This window comes from Pipra filicauda, unplaced genomic scaffold (assembly GCF_003945595.2).
Source record: "Pipra filicauda isolate LSUMZ 115617 unplaced genomic scaffold, ASM394559v2 scaffold55_size4083901_pilon, whole genome shotgun sequence".
Lineage (NCBI taxonomy): Eukaryota > Metazoa > Chordata > Aves > Passeriformes > Pipridae > Pipra > Pipra filicauda.
Genome location: NW_024104709.1, coordinates 2,161,412 through 2,185,703, shown reverse-complemented (window position 1 = coordinate 2,185,703; position 24,292 = coordinate 2,161,412). Strand labels below are relative to the sequence as shown.

General features: G+C 37.1%; 1 protein-coding gene across 3 annotated transcripts; it reads right to left on the bottom strand.

The window, feature by feature from the left end:
- Positions 1–294: 294 nt before the first annotated feature.
- Positions 295–24,292, bottom strand: SERAC1 (serine active site containing 1). Of its 3 annotated transcripts, none has more exons than XM_039387413.1 (17): positions 24,237–24,292; positions 20,794–20,882; positions 19,405–19,441; positions 18,937–19,073; positions 18,540–18,629; positions 17,519–17,650; positions 15,457–15,578; positions 13,320–13,448; positions 11,861–11,974; positions 10,091–10,253; positions 8,736–8,886; positions 7,803–7,944; positions 6,934–7,034; positions 3,856–3,953; positions 3,143–3,325; positions 2,519–2,662; positions 295–635 (listed from the first exon to the last, which is right to left on the bottom strand). In XM_039387413.1, the coding sequence occupies exons 2-17, from the start codon at positions 20,879–20,881 to the stop codon at positions 499–501; spliced, it is 1,968 nt and encodes a 655-aa protein (XP_039243347.1). In that variant the 5' UTR covers position 20,882; positions 24,237–24,292; the 3' UTR covers positions 295–498. The 3 variants fall into 3 exon arrangements, with proteins under 3 accessions (XP_039243347.1, XP_039243346.1, XP_039243345.1); XM_039387412.1 differs by lacking the exon at positions 24,237–24,292 and adding an exon at positions 20,127–20,263; XM_039387411.1 differs by lacking the exon at positions 24,237–24,292 and adding an exon at positions 20,127–20,304 and having other exon boundaries at positions 20,794–20,869.

Below are 24,292 nucleotides of genomic sequence, written 5' to 3'. Positions count from 1 at the left end.
GGATGCTCTATTAAATGAAAAGGCAAATGACAAAATCTCCTGTAACTGGGCCACTAGACAAAAATGCTACCTTCATTTATTTGGATATTGTTTCTCCAGGCTCCTGTCAGACTACTTAGCATGGACAGTAAACCAACACTTTGCGGCAGCTTCTGTGCCTTTTTGTCACAATAAATAATCACCTCAGTTAATTGTTTCTAATCCTCTCTGTAAGACTTTGTCCCAGATGTATATTTACCTGTCTCCAAAGCAAGGTTGTGTCTTTTTGCTAAAAGAAGATATCCTGGGCACACATTTTCTTTTTGCCAGGTCTGTATTTGTTTTGAATGTATTTTAGAAATAAATTGCAGAGGTGTCTAAGTTGGAGATGTACTGAAAATTATTCAGCTGCAGATACTATTGACATAGTACTTGTGTAGTTCTGCAGATCCCCTAACAAATAAGAACTTTCTGTGTCACACCAAATGGAGGGCACAAATAGCCAAGGATAGCAAATACTCAATCTCTAAGTTCTTGGGCTAAAACATCCTGAATGAACTTCAGTGTACGTTGGTACAGGAAAGCATCCTTCTTCTTTGGCTTACAAATATTTAGATGATTAACATCCACTGGAATAAGGTCTCCAATTCCTAAGTCTGGGAGAGGGAAAAAAAAAAAAGAAGAAAAAACTACTAAAGTTCATAAGATGACCTAGACTGAAAAGCACATCTTGTATTAGCAATTTCTCTCTCAAAAGCAACCTCTCCTGTCTTCAGTGTAACTGTTTGGTCCTCATTATTTTTTAATGTGCTAGAAACATCAGTGCACATTGATACGGTCAGACAGAGCTATACACTGCCAAAAATCCACACTAGTAAACCATTAGGCCAGAGTTCTACCATGTTTGTTTGATATACACAAATGTACATTTTTTTCATATAGACAACTCCAATGACACAAAACGTCATTTACCAGCACCTGACGGACAGCACAGTTGTGACTGAGGTTTAAGCATTGATATGATCAGGGATAGGGTTTAATCCACAGTATCTTGAATCTGATCACCACTAATTGCCCATATTCCTCACAAAAATGCTTTGATGTGGAGATTAAAAATTGGACTAGAATTAACCTGAAATATGCCACAATCACCACACACATTTCTGGGCAAATGAAATATTAACACTATGGCATTTAGTCTTTCCTGACAGCTATCACTACTAACTTTCCAGTTAAGATGCCATGACTGCCACATTCCAGTTTATTATCTATTCACTTAGCAACCTCGAAATCCTTCACTTTGCTTTGAACTCTGTATCTTTAACCATGTAAAATTACACTAGAGCAGAATGAAGCTTTGCTTTTGTGTGCTCAAGCACACATGCAAGAAACATGGAGTGTACTGTTCATCAGCCTGCATTTTGAACAGAACAAGTGCTGTGCCGCCGAACTGTCATGTACCCTCTAAAGGTTTGCAAGAGTGCTCACATGCTGCATCGTGTACCATCTCTAGAAGAGGAGAAATGCTACAAAATTATAAGTGCACACACAGTATTAATTTGGGCTCTGTCATTCAGCCCTCTCTTTAATTTTATTTTGCTAAATCAAAAAAAAACAAACCAACCAAAGTCTTGTTTTTCAGTCCTTGCCAATCAAATTGCATCAGCAACATTTTTGCAAACAATTGCTGCTCAAGAAGACATACTGTAAAAATGCTGCTAAATATTGACTCAGAAAAACAGGGATGTATAGCTCACCTTCTTCAGAGCAACTGACCTTGGACTTAAGGTAGTGGATTTAGCTGGTGGAAAGCCTGATATGAAACCCAACAAAGCAATGGTTTCTGTTCAGGGCCTTACAGATACTTTGGGTAGAGCAAAAGAAGGTTTTGCTTCATGAAAACCCAAAAATGTAAGACTTAAAACAATTCTCTAAGTTGAGCACCCATAAAAAAAGCAAGGGAAAAAACTGCCTGGTCTTCCTTCCTCCTACGAAAGGCAAAAAGATGGAGGAAACTCTTCAGGAAGAAAACTCTACTGCTTGAGTATCCAAGATGTGCTAAAAGATTCCTAACACTGAAACCCAGTTTTGTGAATTTTTTTCTCCATTAGCAGTTTACTAATTTTCTGTCTTATTTTCTTAAAGGAGGAAATAGCTAGAATTTGTGGAAGCATCTGAAACACTATTTAGCCTATCTATACAAATATAAACCACAATTAGTCATAATTGCAAAGGAAAGGACTCCAACAGCGTAACATTAGACCAGGTTTTATCCTTCTTTTTTCAACAAGCAAATGTTACTTGCATTTAGAAAAACCAAAACAATCAACTGCTATTCTAAGATCTAAATGTAGCTGCTTCAGATCTCAGCAGGGAAACTGCAGTTTAAACTCAGACAAAAGTTTAAGTGAAATACCCCACAACATAACAGATGCATTTTTCTAGGTCTTTCTACCACAACATTTATAAGCCTTTCTCATTATCGATGTTTACATGAATATATACAAAATTAAATAAATTAAATGGCTATTTGACTTACCTGCTGATTCCAAAGGTACGACATGCAGTTTTAACATGCTGCCTATGTGCGTGGGTAAGGTTTCTGCAAAACTCAGCACTGAAAATTTCTTGTCTTTGGCAAAAGACAAGAAGTCATCATTCAGCTCTTTAAGTGCAGGAGAATCTAAGAAAGAGCAACATAATTTTTGCAGTGTTATCTGGAACATAAGATTATAGCATTTGTATGGCAAGACTGCATTGCTAAAGAGTTAGTTTTGAAAAATTAATATGACAGTAAAAGGAGTAGCATTTAGTGTGTAATCCCTTTTTTCCAGTTACCATATGCAACAATTGTTTAATTCTGCATAGCATAGAATTAGTTTGGAAGATAAGAGTCCAAGGTCTGGTACATGTTAGTTATTACTTTGCTGAATGACCCAAACTACTCTTTAAACTTGTTCTGACTCCCCCTTTTCTCCTCACCTCTGCAATCAACGAAACAGCTACTCAGAATCACTTGCAATAATTCAACACACGACCCAAAACATAAAAAGGGGGTTTGTTGTTTTTACCTAGCTTCTTTGACAACACGATGGAAAAAACAAAGCTTTGTGAACATATTAGCAGAGTTCCCTGTTGTTAGATGGTAGCAAAGTGAACGTACCCTTGCTGAGTTCTTTAACCTCCACAGACGGAAAGAGAAGATATCTGGCATTTATAGAATATTCAGCCAGCTGGGAACCATGGTGAGGTACACTATAAAATATGATTCCTCTGGTGTTGTTTACAATTTTATCCATTTCTGGATTCTTGGAAGCATCCACCAGCATCTTTTTGACTAGAAGACCTGGCAACAGAAACTGAATTAATGCAGGGATTTAAACCACTGTGAAAATAATGATCATGCTACATTATCCATGAAACAATTAACCGTATTCTTGCCTCATTGATTAGTCCTTCGACAGTCAAATATATAAGATTAAGTTGAAGAAAAACCAAACCAAACCTGAGAAGGCATTAATACAAAATGTCAATGAATGATGCAAATCAAATTTTGGTTTGTTTTAAGTGTTGCTAATGACATTTACTATACGCCTGATCATGGAGAAAATTTTGCCTCTGGATTTCCATTTACATGAATTTCAACTCACTGAGTTTTTAAATCAACATGTAAAACCAAACAGCAATAAAAATCGTTTCAAAATGTATATGCTATTGAGTATAACACATTAAGAAAATAGAAATTTGTTTTTCATTTTTAGGTCTTTGCAAAATTTTAAAATAAAGTATTCTGAATAACTGTATTTCAATCTGAATTTGTTTAACAGCTTATTCTGAAATAAAAAATACTTTATATCAAACAGGCAACATGCTTACCACCCATGCTATGAGATACCCACACCAGAGGTCTGTCTCCAATCCCAGCAGCTTTGAGCTTGTCAAGCAGCTCACTGCTCCGGTAAGCAATAGATTTCCTGCAAAGGAGACATGAACACAGGCATAATGAAGCATGATAGGTTAAAAGGCAACGTTAAAACACAATGAATTTTCAGTGCTGTGTGTTTATGGAAGTGAATTAGCTACAGAAACACTAATTATTTAATTATTGTTGCTACAGTGAAAAATGCCAAAAACTTTTTAAGGTTGGCTTCACAAGGACAACAGATATTGAGCTAAATTCAGTTTCTTGCTCTTGCAAGAAAGTTTTATTTTAATTTCACTTACCAATCATTTCCCTTAGCTTGACAAATTGTTTTATGGAGTTTTAAACAATTTCATTTACACACTGTAACAAAATTATGTTTTCATTTTACGAAATAAACATCGACGCATAATGAACTTTATCCCTTGCAACAGGAACATACCTAGTGTCTGACAAAAATGTATTTTGCTAAATAATGCTCCAAATGTGGAGCAATGTACAGAAACTTAACAACTAAGTGCATGATCAACCAACACATTAAAAAAAAAATCACAGCTAATGTCTGCTAGACTTTCCAGACAAAAATCTCCAAATGCTTTGTACTGGAATAGTATGAAAGCATAATAATCTCCATTTTATAAATGAAAAGACTGAACTCTGGAAAGGATAAGCTACACTTTAGAGGCTGAAAATGAATCTGTGGTACAACCAAAACAAAACCAACCCCAATTCTCAATCCAAGCTTGAAAGTGCAACATCATTATGCCTTGCAGTGTAACAAGAATCAAACACAGAAAGTCTTTGGATAATGAAAGCATCAGGATACTGGGGCAACCACTGTGCAAAATAATTCACTTCATCTCTATTGGTCTCAGCATTCTCACTAGAAATTGCTTTATAACACATATGAAAAGGATACTCAAGTGTGTCTTTTCAGCTGAATAATAGGCTTTAGGCTAGTAGAGAGGCATAAAAATTCACTTTTGAAACAGTGAATGAGACCATACACTTAAAAGCAAACCAAGTTTATGATTTTATTGCCACATCTTTGTTCCTGGTAGTTAAAAATATCTTCAATATTTTTCATTTATTATTAAACATATAAAATTATAAAATAATCAAATACTATGCGTGGGTGACCATAAATAGCAGGTAATTAATTTTCCATTTTGTAATGAAAAAGACATGAATCTTAGTGAAAGAAATACATGTTTATTTCTTTAAACATACTTCAGACAGACACGGAAAAGAGTTTTCTTAGAATCACAGAATCATTTAGGTTGAAAAAGACCCTTAAGATCATAGAGTCCAACCATTAACCCAGCACTGCCAAGTCTACCACAAAACCATGTCCTTAAGGGCCATATCTGCACATTTTCATATCACCTCCAGAGATGGGGAGACAACCACTTCCCTGGGCAGTCTCTTACAGGGTTTGACAACCCTTTCAGTAAAGAATTTTTTCCTACTATCCAATCTAAACCTTCCCTGGTACAACTTAAAGCCATTTCCAGTTTTCTTTGGACCTGTAACCACCTACATGCTTCTTACTGTCATTTTTCTGCCTCATTTCAAATAGGCATATTAACAGTCATGCCTTCCTTATTTTTTCCCTGCTTATATGTCTTCTTTAATGCAATAATTGCATTGAGCTTTCATATAACCAGGAGGAGGGAATGAACAAGTAGCAAGTTCCCAGTCTATTACACACATGCTGAAATTTTTTCTTCCCTGCACAAAACATAATCCACTTTCAGATTCCTAACCTGTGAGTAGTCATGCACATATCTCCACTGAAGTACACAAGTTGAATCTACAGTACTAGTAACATGCTAAAGTATCTGCATAAGTGTTTGAAGGACTTAGGTTCTGATTTAAAGATCACAATTACTAAGTCTAAAATTCATTCAAGCCAAAGAACCCTTACAGGCTCAAAGTATTTTTATTTTTCAGGAAGAAAATGCTTGATGGTTGCATCTTCCTTTGACCTATCCAGTTCACCAACAGCAAAAATGCAACTCCTCTGACAATTACACTATCTTACCAAATCAGATACAGTTGCTGTATTTTATGGGTCAAAGTAACACTTTTTGAACAAAGTATCTTTGTATCAGAAATAATGTGGTCAGCAGGAGGAGAGAAGTGACTGATGAGGCAATGCCTTGAATCCTGTGTTCAGTTTTGGGCTCTTCACTACAAAAAAGATTTTGAGGCACTGGAACACCTTCAGAGAAGGGCAACAGAGCCAGTGAAGGGTCTGGAGAACAAGTCCTATGAGGAACAGCTGAAGGAGCTGGGGTTGTTTAACCTGGAGCAAAGGAGGCTCATGGGGGTGACCTTATCTCTATGACTACCTGAAAGGAGGGTGCAGCCAGTTGTGGGTTGGTCTCTTGGCCCAGGTAACAAATGACAGGATGAGAGGAAACAAACTCAAGTTGCACCAGGGGAGGTTTAGATTGGATATTAGAAAAATTTCTTCATCAAAAGGGCTGTCAAACACTGAAACAGGCTGCCCAGGAAGTGGTTGAGTCCCCAGTACTGGAGGTACTAAAAAAGATGTGTAGATGTGACTTAGGGACATGGTTTAGTGGTGGACTTGGCAATGCTGGGTTAATGGTTGGACTCAATGATCTGAAGAGTCTTTTCCAACCTAAACAATTCTATGAAAATATATGCTTCATTTTATCAGGAGTTCAAAGCCACAGTACAGTGATTTTTTTGCTGTGCTTATGAAGCATTATAGGGTCACTTCAAGAAATATCCCCTTTAAGATTTGCATTAACTAATAGCATAGTTTAGTCTCCCCTAAACATGAGTAGAATGGCCTGTAAGAATTCATGAAATTGCCAGAAGTAATTCATGAGGCTAAAAAAAAAATCAAGCATATCATGACTATAATTAATTTTTTCCAAATTTGATTTTCCAATGCCACACAAGATAAATTCACTGTTTCACACTAGGAGATCCCAAGGATCAGCTTTACAGGTCTCCCTCCTGCCCCCCCTCTAAACTGCAGATGCTATATTTGTTACCTGTGAGCCTCAACAGGACATTTTGCTTTCCAGTCACTCAAATGGGTGTCATATTCTACAGATAGGATTCTAAGGGAAGGACAGTCTGAAGCCAGCCATGTCTAAATTAAAAGAAAAGCAAAATCAAAGAACTTATAATTGGGGTACTTAAACTCTTGCAAGCAACTTACCAGCAATGAAGCAAAGATGTTACTATGGGGACAATATCAAGCAAGACTTTTACTCATCATTTAATCCCCAAATACATTTTACACCTGTATTATTATTCTTATTATATGCTGGGGAACTCTAGGCTGTTCCCCAGCCACGAAGTAGGCAAAGGATGAAAACCGATCTCTAACTCGTGCGTTCCTGGCTCCCTCTCCTGGGTGAAACAAGACTAAGATTATCAACAGGACTGATCAGTTCAAGTTTTACAGAGATACTTCAGTGGCTATACCAGTGTGAGTCACTTGAAGCAGTAACACCCTATTCACCGACAACACTTAAATAGCAATCTGCACATACTCAGACACCTATGTAAGAGAAGGTACTTAATTTAAAATGTAATTTTATATATCTTTTCCTCAGCAATAACATTCCATTAAAAAAAAAAAAAAAGAGCATAAGGAAAGCAGCCATGGCCTTCTATTTCACTAGCACGTGAATGATGTTGAAAGCATTAAACTTAGCAGAGATTTTTCCTTGCACGAACAACAAACAACTCACTAACAAAAATCTATCAGGAACTTGGAAAGTGCTACTTGAAAAACATATTACAACTAATGTGATTCAAAAAAGACATCTGCCAGACAGATGCTAGATGCTCTGGACAGCTCTCACTAATGAGAAAACAGCAGCCATGTGTAAAAATGTTACTGCCTTTTTACCTTTGGCCAGCACTGACTATAGTCCTCTTCGCCTTCTGAGACCTTTTTATCCAAATGCCTGTCAATGTCTTGCTGTCGCCAGGTTTTAAATGCTGCTCCCAAGAGACCGTGAACAAAAAGGATGTCTGCTCTGATGGGCTGACTGATAAAGAAAAAGGAATTTTTAAGAGATATGTGTTACATATTCTTTTAGCAAATTAGAACTTTTAACCTAAGGGATGCCAAAACACTTCTTTTAACACTCCATGTGATTTCTTATCTCGTGGACAGTATATCATGGTATTTCCAAGAGTACACTCAGATCAAGACAAAAAACAGGGATACAGCTAGAAGAGATATAAAAAGAGGTATGGAAAGTACCCACCTCACAAATCGTAATTTTCTATAATGAAAACCAGCTTTCCCTCCAGCTACTATTAATGCAGCTTTATCATCTAATTAGATCTTCACTGCAATCTGAGTAATACCAATGAGCCCAGGGAATAGTTGCTACTAAGTGACATAGCACGCTGGAGACTGCTTCGGTCCCAGATCCACAACTGCTATTTAAAGAGGCTAAGATGAAAATTTACTGCATCTTAGGTCAACATGTGCTGATGCCAGTAGAATAATTACAAGGCATGGTATCCAAGACATGCAGTGCAAAGGTTAAAGGGTTGCAACACATGCAAAGCAGTAATTAATCTAATGTTTTGTGTTCAGATTTTTCCATGCATTACAGTAATACCCTTTTCATGGTTATGGACTATTCCAACCACTCCTGTTGTTCTTCTACTTGAGAATGTAAATTCAGTCCTTTCAACCCACCAAAAAACAGGAGGAGCAGGTGATAACACTACAGCAGCACTCTGATTTCAACTCTTCCAAGGTTTTGTAACTGAACAGCGTAAAAAACTCGAAGTACAGCATTTACAATGTCTCCTTCTGCTTTACCTGCTACGATACTGTGGATGTAAGACATAAACGCCATCTGGATATTTTTCTTCCACCGCGTCCCTGTCTAGATTAGCCAAAGCTCTGGATGCATGAGAAGACTGAATGATATGTGGGGATTTCATTACTTCAGCAAGTACAGAAACCCAACCTACATTGAGAAAATAAAGCAGCAGGTTAACTAATAGAAACATCATCCAAATGAAAGAATTCAGAAACATCACCCTTTAAACTATACTTGTGAAAACAGATGTTAAAACTTAAGAAGGGTAACATCAAAATAAATTATTTCAATCCACTCTTTACTTCAGGAAAGCCAAAGATAGGTAAGTGGAATGTCCAAAATTCAAAAATTCAGAGAGACAAAGAGGCAATGTATTTTACTACTGTTCAGCTTATGATCTGAAGGAGGACGTCTTCTCAAAAGAAAAAGGAAGTGTATCTGCAGGTCAATACAGTTGTCAGAGAGAGAACAGATCTCAGGTCTCTTTTTGCAAGTAAAACGCAAGGAAGATGGTGAAAATGAATCTTAAAGCACAAGAGAGGCATAAAAAACAACCTACAGGAGCAATGGTAGGTGAAAAAAATTGATGCTCCCTGTAAGAGTAGTACAACCATTTCTATTTTAAAATCCAGTGTATGAAAAACTCATTATGGAATCAAAATATCCTCACAGTGTTTTCCTGTGCCTTTGCTACTCCTCCCTTGTGTAACAGAGATTAAAAATGCACAGTGTTTAAAAAGTCCACCTTGGACCTATACAACAGTATATTGATATTTTCTATTTATTTATTTTCTAATAAAACATTGAGATTTATTTATTTGGTACAGAATTTTCATTGTGATATTTAGAGGGTATTAAAAAAGGGGTATGAGAGAAAAGCTTAGCAGAAGTTAGTAGGAAAACAAGGAAGGGAAAGGCATCACGTTTCACTTTGTTCCAAAAGGTGAGGATTGCAAGTTGGTCTGTTCCCATACAAGACTAAAACACAGTAAATTAAAAAAAAAAATATGTACAAGGTAGATGATCTGTAAGAGCAGGAAACTCAAAAAAGATTTTTGCCAGTAATGTGAACCGAACATCAACAAAGTCCAAATTTTCACCATCCATCAGACTTTGGACAGCTCTCATTGACATACACTGGCTAGACAGCAAACAAGAGTTCTTAATCAAAACCATCTAAACAGTCTATACTTTTTGTGTTAAAAAATCCGAACAACACCTCCCCAGCCCCGCAAATATAAAACCCACACCACTACCATGGTCCTCTTCATTTTACGTAAGCACCAAATCCTCAGAAATTTTCAGAACAGAAATCTGACATTCAGACTACTCGCACTTGCTTTCCTTTTACCTGCACGTACTATGGACGAATGAAGATGTTCATCCAAAGCCATATTTCCAATAATGCGAATTATGTTCCTCTGTATCTTTGCTGAATCTTTACGTAGCTGGTATATCCTCTGTAGTAGCTGAAGGCCTCCTTTAGCTTCAATTTTATCACAGTGAGAAGAAATCTAGCATTATACAGTAAATACAGTGATAATAATTAGATATTCTGCAAAAGGTTCTTTAGATGCTGTTAATTCACAGATTAGGGAGTTTCAAGGAGCCGATATAATGAAGAGCACTTATTACATGGAAATTATTATTAATCTAGAATTTATTATGCCACAGTTAAAGAGGAAGTAAATATTTTAATATGATAAATGCATGATTCCTATGAATTGGCAACCTGAAAAACACTGAGTACCATCACTTTACTCTCCTCCACATCTTAGGGAGATGAGATTGCTCTCCACTTGGCATGATCAAATTTCAACTTAAGTTCAAGAGTCTGAAACAGGCCAATATTCTGCATTTGTTAGAGCATTATCTCAACCAGAGCCACTTGTCTTCCTGTCCACCATCTAAAATGCACTGAAATGCAAAGGTATTTCTACTTCCAAATAGTACCGCTATCATTATTGATCCTAAGGGCAACAACAGATTTTAGTCTAAGCAGATGAATATGCGCTAATTAGTTGTGTCAACTACCAATATTGGCCAAATGCTTATGATTTGAACAGACTGTCTACAGTGCTTAAAAATGCATGGTAGCTACCGAACTGCTGATATCCTCAAGTCTGTGGCTTTCAACAGTCACAACTTGTGCGAACAAGTACAGTCACAACTTGCTTTAACTGAAAATCTGGAATATAACACATTCCAGACTAAGTCAGAACTTCTATGTATATGGAAGATGTGAAAGAAATACCAGCAAACTGCACTTTATCCACCCCTACTATCAATAACAATTTGGTGTTCTCAACACTGTTTCTCAGTGGTTTAGCTTCTGAGCAATGAAATGCACACAGAAGAGTGCAGCAACAGGAAACAAGAAGAATCACTGTTACAAAAAGTCTTCCATACTCTTCATCTGTGTCTGCAAAGAACAGACTGGTCCTGGGAGGCCACTGCATTAGATGCTTGCTGTGCAGTAGTCTGCCCAAAGGCAGTGGCCCCTGAAGGAGGGAGCTTTTTGAATAGATAAGGTTTGAATTCATCAGGCTACTTTACTTTGTGAAAACCGGGCACTAGAGTCGAATTAAGAGCCGCAAGAAGAGAGTTGCTTGTAAGCTTTCTGAACTGATGTACAGTCACACAAATCCACATACTTTGCATTGAGAATTTCACATCATCAGTATCTCGATTACTGAGAAGCTGCAGAGTGGAAACACTGTTGCCTCATGATATCCATCTCCAATGACTTTAGCTGTCAGTGGGAAGTAGCCCCACATAGGATGAAATCATTTAAGCCACCCGGACCTCAGGCATTCTCTCCTGCTTTTCTGTCTCAGAGCTGCCCTTTTACTTCTTGAAAGATACACACAGGTATACTACAGGAGAACTTGTAAGGGCTAATTAGAAACAAGAACAGAACTTACATACACTTCCCCATGAGAAAAAAAATTAGCTTGTTACACTGCCTTTGTTTCACACCAGTCTCGGTTGTCTGTCCCTTACAGAAGGAGTGAGGGGTAGGAGACAAAGAAATGGCAACTCCTTCCCAATACATGAGAGAGCATTAAAAAGGAATGTTTATAAATGTAGTTTTTCAGTGATAGTTTAAAGGATAAATTACCTTAGAATGCTGTACTAAAGCCTGCAAGCAAAAGAGTTCCACTGTTTCTGAAGGGATTTTACTCAATGTCTCACAATATGGAAGTCCGTTTCCTCCAAAACACCATAAGCCTCCCTGAAATGAGAAACAGTAAAAATCATAACACACTTCAGATGGCTACATAAAACAAGGATGTCTAAACTGAACCGTTAAGTGTGTAATGATCTCTAGAAATGGCTTTAAAGAGTGCACAGTATGCATGCACTTTTCAAAATGTACAAACTACACAACAGTACACCATAAAAATATTTACTGTTTTTAACTGAAAATATTAATTAGATTTTCAGTCAGTAGTCTCCATAGTCTATTAACTTCAAAACATAAAGGGAAAAAATGTAGGATTTTCATTTTGTTAATGAACGTCTTCTTTTAAGATCATTTGTTTAAGCGTGAAAAGCAAGACTCAAACTAAATTTAGACTTCCATAGTTGCAAAACTAAAAATAGGAGGAAAAAAGGTCTCCAATATGTGGCATAGCCTCTGACAACCAGTCTCTCAATCACAGAGCAGAAAGACCAGCATAACCTCACCAAAAATCCGACAAGTGCAGTGTCTTACCAAAGCTCACTTTGTACCAAGAGCTCTGGCTGTGAAAAAAATAAAGGAGTGATAGCATAAAAATAATACACATAACTCTGTTAGAGTAACTATAGAGTTATTGCACTTAGAAATCTCCAAATGTAGGCTGACAAGCATCACTATTAAAATGAATTCATGTTTGCTATTGCATCTTATAAAAAATAATAATCACTCATTAAAGAAGTCACAACTTTTAAATAAAAAATAAAATTCACAAGAAAGAGTGGATGAAAGTGGCATTACAATTATTATTTTTATGCAATAATGGCACTTTAAATGATGTTCCTAATGCCCCTAAAGAAGCTGTTGCACTGTTGAAGAACCCCTAGTTTCCAAGTTCGGACAGACCACTAGACTATTCCATTTCTGGTTTGGTAACAGGGATCTGTTCCAGTGAGGAATTTCCACGTGATATAACAGAGTTTACTACTTGAGGTGTGCTAACAACTACTAGTTTGCTAGTAAGACTTAACAGAGGTTTAATCATCTCTGCAGTAAGTGAAAATTCAAACAACAGTAAGATAAAATGTGAAAAATCACTTTATGAGCACTACAAGGGAAAGGAATGTTTTGGATAAAATGTTGAAATATCTGCTTAATGGGAAGATTTGAAGGATACAATCTTTCATTAGACCTTTCCACTAATACAGCTGGGAAACACAAACAAGCTTTCAAGCAGACAGTCTGTATTTAGAAGAGATTTTGCTTATGTTCTGCGGTCACAAAGTCTCTGTATTTCTCTTCCTCTTACAGTGCTCAAAAATGTGGAAATAGGTTTATATCTTTGAGCTCTGCAGGAACAAAGAACCCAAACAGTTCTACTTCGCAGATGGGAACTCACCCTTTGTGCAGCAAGAGTCTGGCTACTTTCACGTAAAGCAAGAGATGTGAAGTACTGGACACATGGATCAAGACCAGTCTGAGGTAAAGATACTAACAACAAGCGAAGCTCATCTTCTATGGGATAATCCTGCAAGAAGTAAGCACAAATAGCTTCTAGTTTTGTTCAAAGCATGAAGCAAAACACAGAGAAAATAAATATTTGACATAATGGAATCAGCCATACTAATGAGGCCATAAAATATGAACCCTGGACTTAAGTGCTCTGCAACTCTTTAGTAGTTATATCTGTAAAGGCTTTGAAAACTGGTAATTCTAAAACCGCCAAATAAGTGATGAAAAGCTTCATACTTTACACTTCATACTTTGGTATGTTCCTCTTGGCACAGGAAGTTTAAAAGTTCACCCTTAACTACACGGTAATTTTCCTAGAATCATAGAATATCCTAAGTTGGAAGTGACCTACAAGGATCATTGTAGTCCAACTCCTAGCCCTGCACAGGACCACCCCACAAATCACACTGTGTGCCTGAGAGCTTTGTTCAAACACTTCTTGAACTCCATCAGGCTTGGTGCTGTGACCACATCCCTGGGGAGCCTGTTCCAGTGCCCAACCACCCTCTGGGTGAAGGTCTTTTTTAATATCCAACCTAACCCACCCCCTACACAATTTCAGGCTATTCCATTCGGTCCTGTCGCTGGTCCCCACAGAGAAGAGATCAGTGCCTGTCCCTCCTCTTCCCCTCACGAGGAAATTGTAGACTGCAATGAGGTCTCCTCTCAGTCTCCTCTTCTCCAGTTGAACAGACCAAGTGACCTCAGCTGCTCCTCATACAGCTTCCCCTCAAGGCCCTTCACCATCTTTGTTGCCCTCCTTTGGACGCTCTCTAATAGCTTTATATCTTTTTTATGTTGTTGTGCCCAAAACTGCACACAGTACTTGAGGTGGGGCCGCACCAGCTCAGAGTAGAGTGCAACAATCACCCTCCTCAACTAGCTCATGATGCTGTGCTTTTGGTGACACTCCATTAAAATGAATGTATAAATTACTAGTAAAAAATAAAGACAACATTTCTTTTAAGCTTTTATATTCAAAATATTCATACAGGTGTTCATTTAACAATCCATAGATCAGTTGATAGATTCAACAAAGTTGAATAACAAAGTTTATTTGCCCACAGTCATGGAATTCACAGTTATTCTAATCCTGGCTGCAATCCGACATGGAGACTTTTGTGATGATTAGAACTGCCACAATGATTTGCTTCAATTTGCTAAGCAGTAGATTGGGAACTCTTAGCTTCAATCACCTAGTAATCATACTTCTGTAGAAATATATACACAACCATATACTAGTATAACCTAAGATAAGAAAGGAAAAACTGAGCATAACACCATGAACCTAAGCTGGTGTTTCAGAGTTTTGTTGGTTAACATATACAGGTAGTTTCTGACAGGTAGTTTTTGACAGGGACTTCTGCCAGTATTCATTCTATCAGCATTACAAAACACCTCATATATTATGCTTTGTGTGCCAATTCTGTTTATTGAAGAAGCTGATGATGGCATGACTGCTCTGACCATCATATGTATAATATATATACACACCCTTAAAAATTACCTTAGAAAGAAAAACCAAGGCCAAATTCATCCAATAAAGATTTGTTGACAACCAAAACCTGGCAATGAAGAGGTGGGTCAAGAGCAGAGCACCACACTAGCACTGAGGATGCAAAGGCCTCCAGGAACACTACCTATATGTAGGATTTTGTCAGGATCAACAAGGCAATCCAGGATGACTTCTTCGCATTGCCCATTAGGTACAGACAAGCAGTGTGTGTATCATACTGGTAACTGGTTCAGACTTCACTGCTGGTAAATATATACTGTGGATATACAGTTCAAGAACAGTAACTGAGCAATGTGTTCAACCTTATTTCTTTCCATCATGCCATTCGCTAATGCAGATATACCCCAGGGGTATATCATATCTTACAGTTTTGTATTTTAGTCTTAATTTTACTACTAGTTAGTTACTTTAGAAGAACTCTACTTTAAACAACAAACAACAATAACAAAAGCAGTAAAAACAAATAAACAACTAAGAATCATCTAATACCTACTTTTCATTTACTTACAGTCTTTATTTTTGGCAATGGTGGTGGAGGCAGGAAAAAGCGAAGGTCAATACCTTTAGATCGAGCCAAACCTATAGCAGTCCTTTGATCACAGGTTTGAGCAACTGTACCATATTGATAATCTGTCACACAAGAATTTCAATGTTAGGGTTAAAACTAACCTTAAACATTTCATTTGGTTTTAAATCAAGTTTCTGATCTACTTTGTAAATACACTTGAAAAAAGAACCACCTCTCTGCAATCTACTTAAACAAGTTCTGATTTTGTAACCACAAATTCCAGAAGTTAAAAACTGCAGATGTTAGATCAGCACTATGCTGAACTGAAATACACCTGGGCACTAACTGTTCATTATAGACCAGTTTGACATAGGTCCTCAGATATAATTTGAGCACAAGCAAAAGCAAATGTTCAGTATTGCCACTGTGAAAGGAATACAAGAACTACAAACCAAAGTTTGAGTTAAAATTTAAAAGGTATCGTGCATGCTCTTCTGCATACATTATTAAAAACCAGAGCCTTAAATTCAAATACTGCAGAGAGATCACCCCAAATTTCAAATGATACAAAAAGCCACGTTTCAATAAAATTGATAGCACAGTACAGTTTTAAGTAGCCCTTCCTTAATGAAAATACAAGAGAGACTTTCAGTTACTCTACTGAAGGGAAAGCAGACTTAAAGAGCAACTACTCTTCCTTTCCAAAACCTACCTACTTTAAGCTGGAAAAACTAAAAATCATATACTGAAATTCAGTGGCAAACTGAAGGGAAAGAAAATAAAAATTTGCTTCTATTCTTGTTACTGTTATTCAATTCTAGAACAAAACTGACAAGCCATTTAAAATATAATTTTCACAGTCACAGATTGGCCATATTTTTTCTTCAGTGTAGATCACTTACATCTGCAAACTGAATTCATTGGAGCTGTGCTCTGGACAAGCTGAACACTTTGGTTCTAGTTGTGAAAAGTTAGCACATACTTTCAATCTTAAATTTTCTTGGACTCCATTTTGAAGTATCAGGTTAAAAAAAAGCCTGTTTCCCTCATAAGGCAGTTGGCAAGAACAATAAGTGTTTGTGAAACATCCAAATACTACAACAATGAGCACTACAGAGAAAGGGAGATAACAAAAAGCAACTAAATTCCTAATACTGGACACCCTGTGCTCTGAGATCCTGAGATCACCCGCTAACAGATAGTATTTGCCTTCAAACACCAGACAGTCACACTAAACTAGTACACAAAGCTTCAGTTTTGGTACATCCTAGCTTTCAGATCTTTTCAAACACAATTTGTTGATGTAAATTCCCCATGGAAATTAATTAGATTTTTAAAGAGGCGATTTGAAACAAAATAAATCCCATGGCTTGGAGTTGCATTGGAAGAGTGAAAGATCCTCAACTGACTGAATTACCAGACTAATGAGAATCCAGAACAGAATGTCACCTACTTTATGTGGCCTAGTGATGGAGCAAGGAGAAGGACACACATATTCACATACACACACACCTCCCCTTGGCGTTTCAAGGATATTTGCTGCTAGAGCAACAGGGTGAACTTATTACTACTAAATAATAACTAGGACAAAAAATGGCTTACAAATCATGTTTACACATACAAGTCCTTTACCTCTGGTTTGTCATTACTACATATCAGCTCCTAACCAATTTTTATCAACTTAACCATGGCTTTAAACTCACTCCTACAGAGCCTTATAAAAAAATCACTGTCAGAACTAGTGACTGTGTTAGCAGTCCCAACAGAAAACCCTAGGAATAAGGAGTATGAACTGCTCTCCCACAACACAGCAATGGTTGGAATCCTCTGGTGGGAAACAGAGAGAGGCCTGCACTGCAGACACACACCCTGTGTCAGGGTGTTAGGAAAGAACAGCTACTTGAAATGTAAATAACTCTCCCACATTTTAGACCAAATTTCAGAGCATATTTATGCTTCTTGCAGCTACTAGCTTTTCTTCATGTTGGCAGTAGACTTGGAACAGCTAACTGAGACTTTGTTGCATTTCTGGGATGAATTAGGCTACATCAGCACACATTACCACGCCAGTGATTGTTGCTTGCCAGGTCTTGTACAGCCTGCAGTCGGACCATTTTGTCTTCTGACTGAGTTCTCTTTAAGAGAAGCCATAAGGCACACTCATGCTCTTCTCCATCAAATGTACTGAATTGTTCTTTTAACAAGAAACAAATGAAACATGTTATTATTAATGAGCATTTTAACAGTCATGTTGCTATTTGTTGAGTAAGGAAATACATTTCTTTTAATATCTGAATATTAGTTGTTAACAGTAATTTAGAGTGTAATGTTTTAATATTAAATTAATACAATAAACAATCACAGAATGACATCAGTAAAATGCTGATCCTTAAATGGTGGGTTTAATTCATTTTAGTGGCACCAAGTTGATATTTCAAATATATGTGACAACCCCTGGCTGGCACTTATCAACCAGAATTACCAGCAACTTTTGAGGCTCTGACCTTGAACAATTAATTTCATAGGATGACATGACATTTCATAGGAGGTGCATATTGTTATAATTATTTAACAGACAGTTAAATGAGAATAGACAGTATGCCTCAGGAACAGAGTTTCTTATACAAATTGAAGTTCTTATTGTAAATTACTCTAAAAAGCAGTGACACTGTTACAAGTAGACTGTGCTGCTTTCAGTTAATATTATCAATTCTGATGAAAACATAACATACTTTTCTATAATCAGATTTTGAGAGTATTTCATCCCACAAATACCTTTTGTACACAAAAACGGTATCAAATATTAGCCCGGTATCTTAAGCTTTAAATCTCTTCTGAAACAGGAACAAAACAACCCTCAAATCCCCTCTTAACCTCTGCTTTTGTTTACTTTAGGAAAAAGAATGGTTTTAATACATAGAAAATAGACAACCGATAATCCATATTAATATAGAAATTATCACTGTTTCAAACAGAAAAGAACATGTTCAGTTTGTGAGAAAAAATATTTTACTTTCTAAAAGTCTTACTTCTCACTGTTAAAAACCAATAATAATAGATAAAGTCCTGCTTTCAATACCTACCATTAAAAGGTCTTCGGAATATTTTAGCTTCAGTTTCTAGAATTTTCCTCACTGCTTTATGGATTTCTTTTCTGGCTTTGTATGTGATCCCTACAAGAGTATTTTTGTATTACTGGAAGTCTGAAAGACAGTTCCCTTGTAAATACATGAAAAAAAATACACACACATATACATATGGACATATATAAAGAAAATTATCTCATATATAGAGAACTATGTATAGAAGGAACAATCTTAAAAAAAAATAATCAGTCACCAGCTTAAAATAAATTTGGTGACATTTTTTGATAACAGATCTCAGGAAATATAACTTTCCTTACTATATAAGGGTGACTTCCAGAAACATTCTATTCTCTTAAAATTCTGTTTTTAAAACGCAAACAATTATGCACCTTACCTTGATATTCACTTGGATTTAGAGAAGCTGTACGTACGTACACATATGATTTAAGTTTTTCTTGATGTAGAGCTTGAGTATCAATTTGCAGCAACTTATTTAAGGACAGGACTTCATACGTAATGAATACAAAACCTCTTTAAAGGAAAGAGAACTGCATATGAATATTAACTAAAAAAATATGATGGTAAAAAAAGTTAACAATCACTTCGCTATAAATCATCCAGATTTTACCACATACATAATAGTCTGCAAATTATTTTCATTTCACAAAGTAGAGAAAAGGCTATAAAATACTTGAAATAAGTAATGACTATCAGAAATTATGCTTCCCAGCCATATTCCACCATGTCTATTGTGGTGGAATGGACAATATCCTCTGATATTGTCACATTTTTTGAGAGATACACATATTAAACTTTTAACTGTGTACATAAATTACTTATAGGTTTGTCAGTTACAACTTACCCTAGTATAAGCGATCCAGTTACCTTTCCAATTTTTCCTTGAAAAAATGAAAAACTCATGTCAAACAAAGTTGTGTGCATCACCTCAATATTAACATAATTACCATGTGATTATCAAACAGTAAGAACACCAGTCACTAAGAATAAGCTTTTAAAAATTTTTCTATTGCTCTCCACCTTTCAGGAAATCATTAACCAAAATTTACAACCAGAGAAAACATTACTTGATTAGAATTTCCTGCTCTCATAAGCAAGACGATAAAACATGTATCCTGCCACTGCTATTTACTTTGAATATTGCTACCTCTCAATTGCATTCATTGCTCAGCTGCAGGAATCAACAGTAAACTTTCTCTGCCTGTATCACTAGCAATCACTTTGAACTCTAAATTATTTTAAGACGTTAATTTTTTCTTATATGGTGTAGCTATATCTTCAACGTATATTATTACATACAGGAGTATGTACATTCTTTGAAAAGCCCTGCAGTCTCCATAAGAAAATTATTTTTAAAAATAATTCCATTGAATCTAATTTATAAAGCAAAGAGCTAATAAACACATATTACTTGCAACAATTTTCCTTTTAAGTCTAATAATTCCTGTCAGATCTCAGCTATTTTGTCCCTACCACATTGATCTGATTATCTGAATATAAGGATCTCTATACAGAGAAACTCTTTATCATTACCAGTAGCAGCAAACCCAATGGAACCCATCTCACCTATCATGAATAATTTCTTTTCCTCAGCATGAATTGGGAGATTTGCCCCACAACCACTGCTACCAGCTTCCGTCTTTGTGAGACCATAAGAATTTGGCATGCAGACAAGAGGCAGCAGCTACATGTTGAAGAAATAACTGGCAGAGAAGTTTGAAAAAGAAAAAAAATGCAATGCTTCCTGTAGAGTAGAAATTGAAATATCCTATCTTTAATGCTCAGAAATAAACTTTGTAAGAATCGTCATTCTATGCAGAAAGCACCAAAGAAAGCAGAGACTAAGCAAGAAAGACTGCAGAATTAACAACACAATATAAAATAAATAATAGAAACAAACTTTAGTCCCCATTTATTGATGTAATTATTTCATGGCTCTAGAAGTTACCAAAAAAATCAGATACAAGTGGAGTTTAAGATAGTTTAATGAGACCACATTTAGTGAGGAGAGGACCTCCCATCATGTTTGTATCTGTTCCCAAATAATCTGCTGGTGTCATTTTACAGATCACTATGCAAAGCAAGGTCAGACGCAGATAGGCACTTTAGGTTAATAGGAGCTTTTAATCACAAAGTCTTCAGGGATTTAGAACTCTAGTTCTAAATAATGTATGATATCATACCATTCCTTTTTATTAACACTTCAGATCAATACATAGTGAACTGTACTTACTGATATTCCAGGGTAGGTGTGTTTTCGTGGCTGAACCTGAGGTTCCTATTTGTCTGTAGCAAAATATACAGTAAGCAGACACTGACATTCTGCGTATTAAAAAAAAAAAAAAGTAATGATTGATTTGACAGTTACAGCAGAAAACCTGCAGCAGATTTTCCTGTCTTTTTACTGAAAAGGTCATGATAGCAAATGTCCCAATAAACCATACTTGTGTCCTTTTACTCCCTATAAAGTGCTCCAATTAAAAAAATCTATAAACTCTTTAATTTAATGGGCTGCATTTCAATTACAAGAAAAGTTTAAAGCAGTTTTTCATCAATTATGTGTTACTGTTGATTTTAGTAAGCACGTATCTCCAATTAATTTCTCTGCTTCTAAATTTCCTTTTCTACTTCTTAGTAACTCCCCCTAAAATACCAGCTATGCTCATGTCTTCATCAAGACATTACTCTATATGACATGGGATTTAATACAACTCAGCAACCAACTGCTTTTAAAGTTTATAACTGATCGTGTTAGCAAGTAAGTCTTTCATTTTGATTAATAAGGCTCAAGGAACTACTACATATTTTTGGCTTCAAATGGCAAATCTAACTAATACTTAAAGAATGTGAAACCTCTACAGTTATTAAAAATTAGTACTGTTTCTCAAATGCTCTGACTTAATGGGCTCATGAAACTCACAGGGCATGCTTACAGGTAAAACATGCATCTCATTCTGAAAAGGTTCTAACATGTGCAAAAGAACGAGAATCTAGCCTGAGTCACGAAGAAGAGAACCCTTTCTAAAATTAAGACCTTAGCAATTCAACATTATGAAGCCACAAGATACCAACAGAATAACTGCACTGTATTCATTGAATGCTGAAATAAAACTAGATTTTTTTTTGAAGTCACAAACATACATATATTAGAACTACCAAAGTTCTGAATGTACAGGCAAGCCAATGCAAGCATGAATTTTCTTGACAGTAGCAGTCTTCATGAAGGTAATATGAGAGTCCTTCAGAATTATGAAAAGATTTATTCTTCTAATATATATGATTAGGCACTCAATTTTCCTGGTTTTATAGGCAGGAAGACGAGTTAATAAAAATTTGCTGTAACTTCCATACACTTTCTAGATATTACTTTGACTCTTTTAACAAGTGGGACTATTCATGAAGGACTATGCACTTTAGCCCACTGATCAAGGCTGTATCTTAACCTCTGCACAATGAAGTTAAAAGAAAATATAGTTACACTAGTCAAGCACAGAAAACCAAGTCAATTTAGGCCAGGCAAAAGCACCAATTCCTGTTCCTACCACTCACACGTACTTACCATTTTATGTATTAGCAAAAGTTACTGTCTTTATATAAGAACTTACTTTCTTTATGTAAGAAAAACTTGTCTAAATTAGGAAAATTTAAAAACTGGCTTTGGTAACCCATAACAACAAAGTTCTGCATGTTACTTCTGACAAAGACCTCCTCTCAAGTCTTAGTTGATAGAACATATAGTATTTTCAGCACAAGCATTATGGAAAAACCCAGAAAGAATATGAAACATAATAATCACAAAAATACGCAAAAAAACCATTTTTGCATACACTGCAGCAGTGACATGAAACTTGTATTTTATAAGTGAAATTTTAGTGTCTGTGTTGATGCATTTATACTAACTGAAATATTGAGTTAATGTGTTTAAGTGGATTTAAAACCACACCAATATCTCTCCCATATCAATCAAATTCTTATGTTGGAAACATAGTCACTCTTATTAAATAACAAATTAAGTCTATATCACCACATTCACAATTAACTCAAAATCATAATATGTCCCTTGTGTAAATCTGATCTTGAAACATGGGAGCCTGATAAGCTCCTTGAATTTAAGACCAAGAAAAACACTTATATCACTTTTATTGTCAGTGTCAAAGTCCTCTAAACAAGAGGTTTCTGTTTGTTTCCTTCCATTAATGTGTCTTCCTCTTTTCTCATTTCCCCAAAAGTTTTGATTTTTCACTTGTCTCTTGCTTGTGTTTGGGGCATTTTTGAAAAATGTCAGTATTACCCCAGCACTCCCACAATCACTGCCAGGAGACTACTTTTTGACTTCCGTCATTTCAACATTGTGCTTATACATTCACTTCAGCAGAGTACACAACAGTGAAGACACTGATAATCAGTCCTCTAGAGACACCTCTCCCGCCTCCAAACTCTGTCTGATGGCAGTTCCTTTACTACCTTTATTTACAGAATCACATGCATTTATTCTTCTCCCTAGCCACAGTCTATAACTGCAATAAACATGTGGTTCAGTGACAACAGGTGCCACAACTACTTGAATCTGAAACAAGCACCTGCAAACACAGGAGGTCAAAATGAGTGCCATTTCTCTGCTGCCAGAAGCCTCTGTTCAGGTCCAAGAGTGCACATAGAATCATAGGGGTTCGACTGGACCATAAAGATCATCTATTCTCAACCCCCCTGCCATGGGCAGGGACACCTCACACTAGACCAGGTTGCTCAAGCCTTTTCCAAGCTGGCTTTGAATGCTGCCAAGGTTGGGGCAGCCACAACCTCCCTGGGCAACCTGTTGCAGGGCCTCACCACCCTCAGAGTAAAGAATTTCTTTCTAATATCTAAACTAAATTTCTCCTTTTTCTCTTGTGCCCATTATTCCCTGTCCTATCACTGCAGTTCCTGATGGAGAGCCTCCCTGCAGGCCCCTTCAAATCCCTTAAGGCTGCTATGAGATCTCCATGGAACCTTCTCTTCTCCAAGCTGAACAGCCCCAGCTTTCTCAGCCTGTCTTCACAGGGGAGGTGCTCCAGTACTCTTATCAAATTCGCAGCCCTCCTCTGGACCGGCTCCAGCAGGTCCATGTCCTTCCTACGCTGGGGGCCCCAGAGCTGGATGCAGCACTACAGGTGGGGTCTCACCGGAGCAGAGTAGAGGGGCAGAATCATTTCCCTTGCCCTGCTGGCCACACTCCTTTTGATGCAGCCCAGGATTTGGGTTGGCTTTCTGGGCTGTGGGCGCACATTGCCGGCTCATATTGAGGATTTTATGTTTAGGGATATATGCAAACATAACGCGAAAGGACCCATTTTGCAGCCTGTTTCACAGTCGGTCCGGACAGCTGCGAGCCCCCTCCCGCACCGGCGGGTGCGGTGCCCACCTGCCTGTCACGAACCCACCGTGGGGCAGGGGCGCCGCTGCCTCGGGACTGCGCCACCGCGGCTTATTTAAAAAAAAAACAAAACAAAAAAAAACACAACAAACATCATCGCAATTTTAGGCGATGAAACACGTACACAGAGGTGGCTCTATGCGTCTTTTCGAAGGGGTTCAGAAACAAAACAACCTGCTACCCCGAGACGCCCCCCGTATCCCGCCCCGTCCCCGTGTCCCGGCCGCCATGCCCCCACCCCCCTCCAGCAGAGCAGTTCCCACCTTCCGCCTCCGCCGCCGCTCCCGATGGCGGCGCCCGCGCACCCGGTGACGCCACC

Excerpts from the sequence above, each read along its gene's own strand:
- SERAC1 (XM_039387412.1), bottom strand. The coding sequence starts at position 20,226 with ATGCCAAATTCTTATGGTCTCACAAAGACGGAAGCTGGTAGCAGTGGT. Across the intron at positions 18,630-18,936 it reads AAATCCAAGTGAATATCAAG|GGATCACATACAAAGCCAGA; the intron begins GTAAGGTGCATA and ends ATACTCTTGTAG. Across the intron at positions 3,326-3,855 it reads GGTATCTCATAGCATGGGTG|GTCTTCTAGTCAAAAAGATG; the intron begins GTAAGCATGTTG and ends TTCTGTTGCCAG.